Below are 13,189 nucleotides of genomic sequence, written 5' to 3'. Positions count from 1 at the left end.
TTATAAAACATTTAACCCCAAGTAGATGTTAGAGATACAGAAGGTTATTATTGCCTTTCCTAGAATGAAAAAAAAAAGTCATCTGTCAAATGTTGATGATGATTGGTCCTAGAATCACTGGTCTAATGCATCCTTTAGCATAATAATATGTAGACTGGAAAAATTAATCATAAACATGATAATTCTGGACACAGAACCAGTGAGGTTCACAAACACCCACCTAACGGAAGCTTTTGTTTTGAGAGTAGTTACTTCAAGAGCCCTGAACAGTTGGCACATGTGACTTTGTTGGCCTCCAGTTTGGGAGGTCCTCTTCACCCCACAAATGTAGTCACTTCTTGGCTAAAGAAGTGTCTTCTTTCCCTGTTTGAGTCAAGAAGCCCAGGGACATTTCCCCCATTTAATAATAACATTTTAATAAGTAACACACATATTCCACTCTACAGTCCCCAAAATACAAACAGATACAGATTCTTCAGGAGAATCAAGTCTGTATCAACTAGTGGGCAGAGATCATTGATAAGTGACTGTGGCAAAAAGACACCAACAACAGAGACAGTCAGGATGGTCAGAGGGCAGTGGTTGCACACCTCTGGAGGTGGCACACACGTGCAGACCTACAAACATGTCCCAGCCACGTGTGTCAGGATGCACACGGTTCCCACCTGTCAGGGCCAGCCAGGCCACACCAGGAGGCAGAGGTGTGTGCATGTGTGTGAAGCTCTATGAAATGTCACCGATCAAACTCTAAGGAAACCCCTCTGCAGACACGCTCCTCCCTGTGAGGCACACTCAGCTTCCACCTCTCTGGCCAGAGCCGCTTCCCCAGACAGACACAGACTTCATGATCCTACCCTCTCCCCGTCACCAAGAGACGCCACTGAGTCGGCATGTTTGATGGCTCATTTCAAAACCACTGGGTATTAATTATCATTTGTTACTTTTAAAGTGCCTCTTAAACTCAGCCTGAGCCCCTTCTGGCTGGACAGAGCAGCTTGTGAACAGGACATGTGACAGTCACGAGATCAGGACTGCATATTGTTATTACGTTACATGATACCTAGTGGTTCTGTCTTAATTAAAATTCAGCCTTGTACATAGTGTCCAGAAGTCACCCCGCCTGTAAAACTTCTATAAACTGCACTCGGCAGCCCTGTGTTCACCCCTGTTCCATTTCACTGTGACTGTCACCTCGGTCCACCTCTCCCTTGTCACCTAGGTGAGACGATACAAGCTTAGAAGGCGGATAAAGTCCAAACTCTCCCCAAAATGAGTCGAAGGAGGAAAGAAAAATGCAACAGAAGCAGGCACTCCTGACAACTGTCCCCATCAAGGCATCAAAGACCCCATTCTCATTGGTTCCTAGGATGCTTCAGACCTGGAACTTTTGACTACTTATTTCCCTGGCTACAGTTTGAATGTTTTGTTTTGGCAACTGGGCAACATTATGCATAGTTAGTAGCCACTGCTCAACAATCTAAAAACCTAGCTTTTCTATTCGAGACTTTAAGAACAATCACTACGTCACGAGGGAACATGGACTTGAGATACCTGCCCAAATCCTCCATCTACCTGGGACTTTTGCACTTAGTGCCTCCCCCAAACCAGGCACAAGGTTAAATGTGCATTTAAACAAAAAAGAGTATCTAGAGGCTGAAAGTGAAGCGAAAAACTGGGCAATTCATCTGATTGACTCCTTACGTTGTTCTGTTTCACCAAATTGCTTAACTTTCTGTTCTGCCTTGGCTGGGCAGACTTTGCTGACTGAAGGTGACATGGCATAGCTTTTGCCCAAGTAACTTTCGCAAGACTTAGAGGCTCAGTTACTAAAGTGGCCCTGAAATCAATACACTAGCTGCCTGTTCTCTGCGAGGGTTTGTGCCATCTCAGGCTGCAAAGATCATGTGTTCTCTCAGTGACAGACCTACACCTGTAATACACAGGCAGCAACTGCAGACCAATTATGCTGCTTACTTACAAACTTTTTCCTATTTCACTTGATAATTATGAAATATAAACATGCTTTGCGGGAATTTCTGCTGGAGTACTGAAAAGTTTCCACTATGCTAGGAATAAACAATGACAAACAAATGTCCTTTCCTTCATAACGGGGGAGAACGAACACCGTGTCTGGTACTTCTTTGAGAAAAGGTGTCTCTGCATAAATGAAGTCCTTGTTCCATCAATTTAACTAACAAAGCTCCTCAAAGTGGAACAATTTTATTTTTGTAATAATTTCTCCTTAAAGTCCATGCTTCCAAGGATGATACCATCCAGAATGGGTTCGTGTAAAGGGTGTGAGCCATCCTGGAGTGCACATTGTTTACTGAGTGTGTATCTTTTCATAATAGCTGTTTACACACCCTAATGAACTGAACTATGTGCTCCATTTAAATCACAGATACGACTCTTCACAGAACTGTGTACGTAAATGAGCACACTTTGCCACAGGCATTGCTAACTGATCCAACTGCTCTATCAAGTTGCTTTCTCCCTTCATTTTTCTTCAAGTATTTACAGGTCTGGCAAATTTAAATAAGTTTGTGTTGTATGTGTTCAGTCGCTCAGTCCTGTTCAATTTTGCAACTCTATGGACTGCAGCCCACCAGGCTCCTCTGTCCATGGAATTGTCCAGGCAAGCATACTGGAGTGGGTTATCATTTCCTCCTCCAGGGGATCTTCCAGACCCAGGGATCGAACCCACATCTCCTTGACGGTTTATGACTCTTTACAATAAAGTTATACGTTTAATTTCTAGAGTAAATGTTTTCAAGGCTCATAAATTCACTGCCTATATCTTATGAAATAGGCTACTCTAACACATATATAAGAAAACTAAAAAAATACTTCAAAACATGAGGAAAAATAGGAAAGGGACAAAAACAGAACAGAACTTCTGAGAGGCATTAAATAGAAGTAAGAGAAATATAACAGAAATGTTGAAGAATACTGTTAGTTTTTTGATTCTCAAATTGGACTAAAAATGATAGGCGGTATCAACAGCTAAAAACCCGTCTCAAAGGAGGAGTAAGGAGAGTTTGGGGGCACATTTGACACAGCAGTTCGAAAACAGTGTCTGTTGTGAAGCAGGAAAAGCTCTCAGCACCAAAGTGTCGACTAGTCCGGCGACCACAAGCAAAGTGTAGAATGCCTGTGAGCCTGAGTCCTGCACCTTCAAATGTGAATAATTATCTCCATCCTGTGGGGTTGTTAGGAGGCTTGGAAAGATGGATATTAAGGCATTGTGTAAACTGTGAAGTGCTGTACAAACGCAAGCTGTTATTATTATTATGACATCAATGTTTTAGCATCTAAATTATAGGGACAATACATTTATTATCAATGTGTTTAAATACATATCTTGCATGCATTTAGATTTGCTTTTAATTTCATAGATACTTCCAGTTGGCAGGAGTCTCATAACCATGTGCTTTAGTTATTTTATGGAAGTTGAAACTGGGAAGGTAGATTCCAGCCTGTTTTCTCTTCCCCCTTGTAACTAACAACAGATTACTGGGAAAAAATACACGAAGCTGCATACTGAGACAAAACCCTTGAGCAATGCCACTTTTCAAGGAGTGATATGTGAATATGCTTATTTGTACTAAAAATAATCATAAGCATGAATGTCTTTGATACTTTCTGACTTAAACAATCATATTCTATATTTTTACAGTCCCTTATCAAAGTTTTTTATTGTGATCTTTTGTCAAAGTTTTCTTTCTCTGCAAAGGCTTACTCATAGCAGCTTCCAAAAACAAAAGAAAGGGAGAAAGGAAGGAGGAAGGGAGGACAGATTAAGGTAATACATTATTCTTACTTGTAAATGCGTTCCAGGCATAAGTACTAGGAAACGGTAAGAGATAAAGCAATCAGGAAGTAACTATAAGGAAAGGTTTCTGATTCTTTATTAACGCTGTAGCAAATCAAAACCAAGAACAAGTCTTGAAACGCCTCGTAATTAAAATCAGTACCTTAAACACCAACAGGTGATACAATAATGCTTCAACTACCACCTTTTGCTTTTTTGTCATTCATGTGGACTTAATCAAAAGTAGATGAAACCGGAAGTTCTGGGCTTTTTTCCCCTTGTGAAAGAGATGGTAATTTTTAAACTTTCTAGTATTACGTTAAAATATACCTTAGTTAAAAAAAAAAAAAAAAAAGGCTCTTGCAACTCAGTACTACAACAAACTTAAAATAGTTTAATTTATATTGTTTGGCACAACTTTAGCCATCTACTCTGGCTTATGACACATACGAATGAACTAAGAGATATTGTGTAAATGCAGAAAAGGAATGGCAATGAAATCTCCTGACAATTTTCAGGTATTCAGCATTTGCTGGTAAGTAAGTAAAACAGGTAAAAAAAGTTTTGAAAAACTTTCTGAAATCCCATTTACAATCACAAGAGATTTCCGGGAACACTTGCCTGTCCTGAAGGACTTCCACAGGATCAATAAATGATTTGTCTCTATTCCAGACACTAGAGATGAATTTATGAGTGAGCGCAAAGAAAGCAAAACAGGCACAGTTTTTCACATACATTCACACATATTCAGCTTGTCATCCTGGAGAGACTATAAGCAGTGAGTCAGTTTTCTCCAAGAAAAATAAGAAGCTTTTACCTAGAGTAAAAGAAAGGAACTTTAGCCAGTGGCCATGATAATCTCATGAGTAAGGGACTACAGCTGCTAAGGCCATCATGACATCACCCGCTATGAGCAGGCCTGGGCGTCTGTAGTAGGAAACCATCAGGTATCATGTTGCTGCATTTAAAATAAAGTCCTTCACAAATGCTCTAAGTAAACAGTGGTCTAGAACCACCTCCATATTTCTTTCCACATAAAGGCAGGAATGAGTACACAGGGGTGCATCAACAGCCATTAACCCTGTTACAAGTCTGCCTGCTTGTTTCCAAACAACCTCTGCAAATAAACAGGTAAACCAGTTTTCAACAGTGAATCAGGAAACAGATGTCTTATAATTTACAAGTGAGCAAGGCTCGATTAATGCGAGAGATTTTCTGAGTTCAGTGTGATTTAACAAGTATTTATTGTGTCCAGAACTAGGCAGACTTCTGTTTTCATTCTCTCTTTGCTTTCTGTAGTAGGAGTTACATAAAGGATCGGACAAGGTCATTTTTCTTATTCACAATAAGTTTTAGGGCCAAATCATGCTACTGGGGAGAATGTTAAAACTATCAACTATTGTCCAGATTCTAGTTCAATCCTTCATATCTGGTTACTTTTTAAAAAAATGACCAAATGGCCACTGTATTTTTTAAATGCACTTTACTTTTGATATTGTGAGTTTCCTTATGATTATTAAGAAAATGAAGCAGGAAATGCTAAACGCCTTCGCCCCTGCGTGTATGACATGACCAGTCATGGTGGGCCCACTGCAGGAACATCAGCCACAATATTGCCTCTCTTTTCCCTTCGCACAGAGACCAGGCAAAAACTTCATCCTTTGAGGTTCAACTATATGTCCTCTTCTGGGGACACTGCCACTGTCACAGAGACAGAGGCAGCTCCTTTTTTGGGCTCCCATCAAACCCCTGTCATGTCTGTCATGAGACGCTGTACTACACGTGTCCCTGTCCCAACTCAGCTCTGCAAACTATGCATCCAGGAAGGCCAGACGCAGTCACCGTGCTCCTCCAGTGAACTCAGAACCCAGCCTGAGGTCTGTAGGCAGCACGTCAGCAGCTCTTCCACCCCGGTGTGCATCTCATCGTGGGCCTGACCCCCAGCAATTATCCAGAGGTCTGGGTGGGGATTCAGGAATGGACATTCCTATCAAGATGCTCTTACTGCTGTCTTGGGACATACTTAGAAGCCAGTGGACTAGACTTCTCATGTATCAGTTCATGAAAAAAAAAAAGTAACTTTGAGTCTCTTTTACTAATGAAATATAAACCAGTTCCTTGATCTTGAGGAAACCCATGTGTAATGTGTGAAAAGTGGAAGTCAGGAAACAGACAAAACTTGTCTGCACAAGCTGCACACACCACTTAATGTACTCTTCACAACCCCCCAGGGAGTTTTTAAAGGTATATTCAGTGCTCCATCCTCCAGAAATTTTGACTGGACTGACCTAGGGCATCCTTTTTCTCCAGAAGTTTCTTGGTGAGGAATGTTCAAAGTTCAAAGGCTACTGTTCTGTTTTGTTTTTTAAAAAAGAGTCACCTCCTAGTCTTTTTGGATCAGTCATTAACATATAAAAAAAGCAATCTGATGCTTTCCTACATAAGAAATGGTGAATTCTCATCTGATGATTTGCAGCAGTATACTAACATGATTCTCAACATACATGAGATCATTCCATGATAACATGATTACAAGTACATGATTCTTAACGTACTTACATGCACAATATGTACGGTTGTTGATAACTGCACCTAATCTGGCTTGCTAATCACAGTGGCCTAGTCCAAAAAGCAGCAGGTAATCTAGAACCTGGCCAGGCTCAGTATGGATGGTGACAAAGAGCATGGAAGAGGTTGGGGTGAGTTGTTCCACTGCCAAAAACATTGAAGACAAAGACAATACCAAAGACACTGAAATGCTAATAAAACAACAATTCAAGGCCACCACTCTCCTGGGCTCCAGACCTGTATACTGCAACTGCCTCCTGGACTTTTCTATCAGAGTACCGCAAATTCCACCAACTGACTCTACTCCTTCTGGAGCACTTGCAGCCTCTGTGAATGCATTTATGTTTGTCCAGGTTTTCAAGTCAGAAGCCTGTGTGTCATCCTGGAACTCTCTCTTTCTTGTACTCGTGACATATGATTATCAATCAATTCCACCTCCGATCTTCCTGAGTCTCTTGTTCTGCACATTTCATCTCATGTTCTGCTACAGCATTTCATCTGCATGACTCACCCATCTCCCTATTTCTACCATTGCCCATGTAACCCATTCCCCACAAGCCTGCTAGAGTCTTCTTTCCACCAAATACATTACACCAGTTCCTAGCTGCATGGCGCCCCTCCCTTCACACATAGCTCTCAAACAACTGCAGCCTCGTCAGCTCTCCCTTCACCTCCCACCACAATGGATAACCAGTGCTCTTCAGGACTTTGCTACTCTTGACACATTTCTTGGAATGTCCTTCACATCATATTATCTGGGGAAATACACATAGTTCTTTTCAGGCTCAAATGAGTAATCCTTCCATTTGGTGCTACACCTAGCCCCCTCTGCAGGCAGAATTTAAAGCAAGGACTAAATACCAGAAGATTGCTTTATCTTCCATTGAATTCTATCACTGCTTCTGTGACATTTTCACACTTGTTATCTATAGATCTCTTCTTCTTCTACTTGACTTCTAGACCCTTATGGGCAAGTATCAAGTCAGATTCATTCCCAGAGCTCAAACTGTGGATGGAACAGCACAAATAGTCACCATGGCTAGAACATAAAGAAAAAAAATGCAAATAAAAGCCAAAGTTGTCATACGTAATAATACCTGTCTTTTTACTCAAAGGAAGAACAACAGTGGTTAATTCATATAATAATAATTAAATATAATAAACTAAGTCAAAGCCATGTTTACTGGCCACCTAGTAACAGGTGCAGTTGTGGCTGTATCAAGAACTGTTTTGGACACTCTTGCACTGCTGGTGGGAACGTAAATTGATACAGCCACTATGGAAGACGGTATGGAGATCCCTTAAAAAAAATAGGAATAAAACTGCCATATGACTCAGCAATACCACTCCTAGGCATATGCCCTGAGGAAACCAAAATTGAAAAAGACACATGTATCCTATTTTTCACTGCAGCACTATTTACAATAGCTAGAACATGAAAGCAACCTAGATGTCCATCGATAGATGAATGGATAAAGAAGTTGTGGTACATATACACAATGGAATATTACTCAGCCATAAAAAGGAACACATTTGAGTTCTAATGAGGTGGATGAACCTAGAACAGAGTGAAGTTAGTCAGAAAGAGAAAGATAAATATTGTATTCTAACACATATATATGGAATCTAGAAAGATGGTCCTGAGGAATTTATTTGCAGGGTGGCAATGGAGAAACAAACATAGAGAATAGACTTGTGGACTTGGGGAAAGGGGAGGAGAGGGTGAGATGTGCGGAAAGAGTAACATGGAAACTTACATTACCAAATGTAAAATAGGTAGCTGGCGGGAATTTGCTGTATGTCTCAGGAAACTCAAACACGAGCTCTGTATCAACCTAGAGGGGTGGGATGGGGAGAGAGACGGGAGGGAAGTACAAAAGGGAGGGCATGTGTGTATATATCAGCCTATAGCTGATTCATGTTGAGGTTTAGCAGAAAACAACAAAATTCTGTAAAGCAATTGTCCTTCAATAAAAAAATTAATTAAAAAAAAAAACTGTTTTCGAGACATTCTCATCCAATTATTAGTTCACTAAATTGCAATTCAAGGCTCTTGATAAAGGCACATTCCAGATACAGTCAGAAAAGATACTTGGATCCTGGGTTTTTCCATGAGAACCCACCAAAATGGGGTATAATGCAGAACAGAAAAGGAAACTCTATCCCACACTCAAGCTTTCACAAATGACTTTCTTAAGCAAGCTGCTGAAATTTGGTAGGAGTAAAATTTATTTTAAGCATATACAACTCACAGATGCTCGTTCAACAGGGTCAGACATTTGATATTATACTTCAATGTCTTCAGAGATTAAAATGTCAAATTCAGCGCTTAGCTTCTAATGGGGCTAAGTAAACAAGCTACCACAGTCACCAGCCCCAGCCACCCCTCCTGCCCCACCTGGCTCAGGGAACCTTCTAGACAACTGAATCGTGTCTACCTAAACCTGTTGCAAGGAAGCCGGACCTGATGACTCTGAAAAGGTGAAAATTTCAGTCAAACCGGTTATTTGGCGTAAGTCCTAAAGCCTGGATCCTTGCCTCAATTCAAGCTCACCTGCTGACGCCCATGGGCTGCATGGCAGACTATCCTTAGACATTGTGCAAAGAAAAAACTGTTGGAATTTTCTCCGGGAAAAAACCTTTTAGAAGGAAGATAAAAAAGAAGGTACGAGCAGAAGCTCTGATGCAAATGGGAATGACGTATAAGAACAAGCTACGATGTAAATTCTGTTCCGTATGTGTTGATGGTTCAGAAATAAACAAGTAATTATTAACTGAAATAAAAAATGGTTCTTATAATCTTGAATGTCCACAAATAAAAGAAGAAAACACAACAGGGTTTGAGAAGCAGAATCTAGTTTTTGAATTACGTCTACAAGGAAACAATGCCTAGAACTTGTTCTAGAACTTGGATCTTTTCTGGAAAACATATCCCCATTAGTAAAACCAAAACCCATTTCTACTATACTAAGTCCAAATTAAAGCGCACACACACACACAAACACAACTTTCACAGCAAGTCACATGGCAGGGGCCAGGAGAGCTCCTAGATGTCCTTTAACAAGTTGAGGATCCCCATCACAGATCCTGCCCCCATATCGAGGCTTGGGGTACCAATATGGGCTATCTTCTCTTAAATACCATGATCATCAGTTTAATGTTAGAGCTGGCTTGCCACTCCCGTGAAGAAAGTTTCAGACACTAGCTGCTGGTTCTGGAGCTTGGACCAAAGGAAAAACAAAGAATGTTTTATTTTAAATAGGGCAGAATTCTTCTCTTTATTGACACCACCTCTAAGAACATTTTACAACATGTTAGTGCCATCACATGGACTGAGTCTAATTATGTAGCACAATGAATTCTGGCAATTGGTGTCTTCAAATTTCAGAATAAGTTCTTGAAAACTTATGGACTATGCAACTAAATATATGAAGCATGAAATGGCAGTCCAAAGCCGATGGGAGCTATCAGCCATTTACTGCTAGATGGAGCTACATAGTGTGGACAGATGACAGCCACACAGATGCTGGTCTCCTTTCCAGATCGGAAAAGCAAGATACTACTTAATCAGTGGCCTAAAGCACCACTCTGGAAACAACAATACAAACCATTAGGATAACCACGGCCCCTTTTAACTCATCATGTCTAGCACATGCGATGCACTCAATAAACATTCATTGAATTGAGAAACAAGGTCTCAGAACCTGGAGCTGGCAAGGGACACATTCACCTTCACACAGCGTGGGAATGAGGACACAGGCTCCTGGCCTCCAGGCCAGTACTGAGTGGGCGTCCTCTAGTCTCCTTAAAGAAAGGGAGGCTTCACCCTGGATACGATTCAAAATCCCCAAATTTGTTCTCTTTTATACAGCCCAGATCTACTGAGCCAAGGATATCACCTGAGGAGGGGCCAGGCAGGATGGCCTAGCTGAGAATACCATCCAGGATCACTTCTGGAGCAGCATCTTCACCTTTCTGTTTTTCAAAAGCAAGGAACTTGCTCAACACTCCTCCGGCAATCTCCACATTCATCGCTCACTTTGTGACAGAGTTCTTCCACAAAAGGCCTCCTGAGTACTGGGAGCAGGAGTACAGACCATGGGCAGGTGGCTTCCTCATCCCCAGTCTTCTTCCTCCCTCTGCCAGCATCCTATATCACACACACCGACAGGGCTCCTCAAAAGCCAGAACTCGCACAGAGCAACACAGGCAGCGCCTAGGGGAGGGCTCTGGGGCCAGAGTTTGACTATAAGATCTGCCTTTTGCAAGCTACGGGAAAGTCACTTTACTTTTCCATACCTCGGTTTCCCCACATATAATGACAAGAGCCAACTTGTATGGTTGATGTAAGGATTAAAAGGACACTTAAAATGGTGTCTAACAGGACCAAGTGCAGCAAGAACAAAGACAAACCTCTCTAAAATGAGTAAATATTCTAGAATAAAACTTACCAATTTGATCAACACAGGTCTTTAACACTGGCTGTTAATAATTTGCCCTGTACATTTTGGTCTTCTTACTTTAACATTTGTTCACCTACTCTCACTACTCTATTCAGAAGCATTCTGTTTTAAACAAACATGGGACTAACAGGCAATTTAAGTGGTATTTATATATTTCTTAGAAAAGAATCTTTAAGCACTAATAGTAGTGTTCAGAAGGGTAACAGCAAAGAGCTGGGAACATTTCTGAAGTGAGAAAAGTGATGCTTTGGAGGCATTCCAAGGGTTTAAAATAAGGATGGGGTCCCCTTGCCACCTGCCTTCAGGCGGGAATCCTGTTGTCAACTGATTCAGGAGCTGGACCACAGCCTGGGACTCAGAGGAGGAGAGACTTTCATTGAAAAAACTAATTTCTTTTTTTTTTTTTTTTTTATACTAAAATCATCATTCTCTTTCCTTTGCAAGATTGTTAAAACTCCAGATGTTCCAAAAGAGCTTTTTACATCGGCAGCAATCTTGCCAGAGATTTCACCTCTATTGCCAGTGATTTCCAAACTTGGCTGCCCAACAGAATCACCTGAAGAGCTTTTAAAAATTCATACAACCAGGACTCACCCCAGACCAGTGAAATGACAAAGTCTGGGGGTGGGAGCCAGACATCGTTTTTTGTTTCTTCTGTTTCAAATCCCAAGTGATTCTAATTTGAAACAAAGTTTGGGAAACACTGCTTTATGCCTTAGCGCTCCCGCATCAAACTCGCTCAGCACCATACCCTGTGCCAATGACCTCAACAGCAAGTACAGACCTGACTCTCGGAACCCAAGCTGCTCGATCTTGAAATTGTGCAATTAAACCTTCTGAGGCATGTTTCTCATTTCAAGTGGGTTTATGGTCGGCAGTCACGAAGCCAGACTCGCTCATGTTCGGTCTGGATATTTGGCACACGTGAATCACGGACATCAATTTTTTTTAATTTAAATTAAGTTTAATATTTTGGTTGGCTTAATGTCAAATTCTTCAAAACTAGAAAACACATCCCAAACACAAAAATTTCTGGATTTTGAGGAGGAGAGCTTGCTGTGAGCCCTGTTTTGAAACCGTGGGGAACCAGCCAGGATGGGTTCCGCCCCTGGGGCGTTCGCACCAAGCCCCGGCTGTTTGGCCACGGCCTGTCCCACCGCTCCGTCCCATCCACCTCGAAGCCGGGACACGCGGCCCACGGGCCGCAGGTGGGGGCGAGTCTCGGGAGTCCCGGGAAACCACCACTCAGGAGAGTCCACCGCCTGAGGGGCGCGGACGGCGGGGGCAGCTCGGGCCGCACCCGGGTGTGGAGGCGCTGTGAGACCCGCCCCCTGGTGCCAACGGGTACCTCGGCCCTCCCTGACTCGCAGCACAGGTGGCCGGTGCCCGGAACGAGCTTCCGGGCCTCCAGGTCAAGGCTGCTCTGGGAGGATGGCTGCCAGGTTCGGGAGCCTGACCGGAGGCTGGGCGCGGGTGCGGGGCCGGGCGCGGAGGGCCGCTCCGGTCCTGGAGGTCCGAGGGAGCGAGGTGGACAGTGTCCCGTCTCAGCTCCCGGCCCGGGCAGATTGTGGGCGCACGTGCTGGGACGCGCTCGCCTGGGCGTCCAGCCCGCGGAGGGCAGGAGAGCTGAGGGGAAAGCCGCGCTCCGGGCTCCTCGGCCCGCCGCGCCCCGCGTCCCGCGCCCGAGGTTGCCCCGCCGCCCGGAACCGAGACGCGCATTCCTCTGCAGCCCGGCGGAAAGCGCGGCCGCCCGGGACGGGAAGGACGGCGGCGCGGGCGTCCTTACCTTTCTTCTCCTCCAGCGCTAGACTCGTCTGGAAGTGCGCTGCCAGCAGCGCCAGGAGCGCCGCGCGGCCCGCCCCGGAGAGTCGCATCGCGCCGGGCTCCGCACTCGGTTGGGACGCAGCGGCCGCCGTGCGCTGGTCTCGGCGGCGCGGGACACGGCGGCGCAGGACGGACAGGGCTCGCGTGGGGCCGCGGGCGTGCGCACCGAGCCGGGGCGGAGGCTGCGCGCTGCGCCAGCCACCGGGACTTCTAGCTCGCTGGGGCGGAGGCGGGGGCGGGGGCGCGGGGAGGCCGGGCTGCAGGAGGAGGGACCGGGAGGAGGGGCGGACCGCGCGCCTGACCGAGGAGGAACCCGCCGGAGGAGCGCCGGCCGGCAGGACTAGGGGCGGCGGACAGCGGCTGCCCCAGGAGCCTGGTGCCCACGGAGGGGCCGTGAGGAGCCGAGCCGGGCGTCCCTCGCGGACGCGCCTGCTGTCTCCCTAATCCAGCCTTCTTCGAGCCACTTTTGTGCGGGGTTACCATTTCCCCTCTTTCTCCCTCCAATTTGCGGGGCAAACTTGTA

The 13,189-nt window shown here is 44.4% G+C and overlaps 1 protein-coding gene across 2 annotated transcripts in view; it reads right to left on the bottom strand.

Annotated features, from left to right (window-relative positions):
* The window catches only part of EGFR (epidermal growth factor receptor), a 216,279-nt gene extending 203,395 nt beyond the window's left edge, over positions 1-12,884 (bottom strand). For both annotated transcript variants that reach the window (XM_070360477.1, XM_070360476.1), the window contains exon 1: positions 12,629-12,884. Coding sequence is in view for 1 of the 2 variants with exons in the window: in XM_070360476.1 (XP_070216577.1) it covers positions 12,629-12,716 (88 nt within the window). In the remaining variant the exon portion in view is untranslated. The remainder of the gene's footprint in view (positions 1-12,628) is intronic.
* Positions 12,885-13,189: the final 305 nt, after the last annotated feature.

Source organism: Bos mutus, chromosome 22 (genome assembly GCF_027580195.1).
Source record: "Bos mutus isolate GX-2022 chromosome 22, NWIPB_WYAK_1.1, whole genome shotgun sequence".
Classification (NCBI taxonomy): domain Eukaryota; kingdom Metazoa; phylum Chordata; class Mammalia; order Artiodactyla; family Bovidae; genus Bos; species Bos mutus.
The sequence above is the reverse complement of the archived record's forward strand: the minus strand, read 5'-3'. Positions and strand labels throughout refer to the sequence as shown.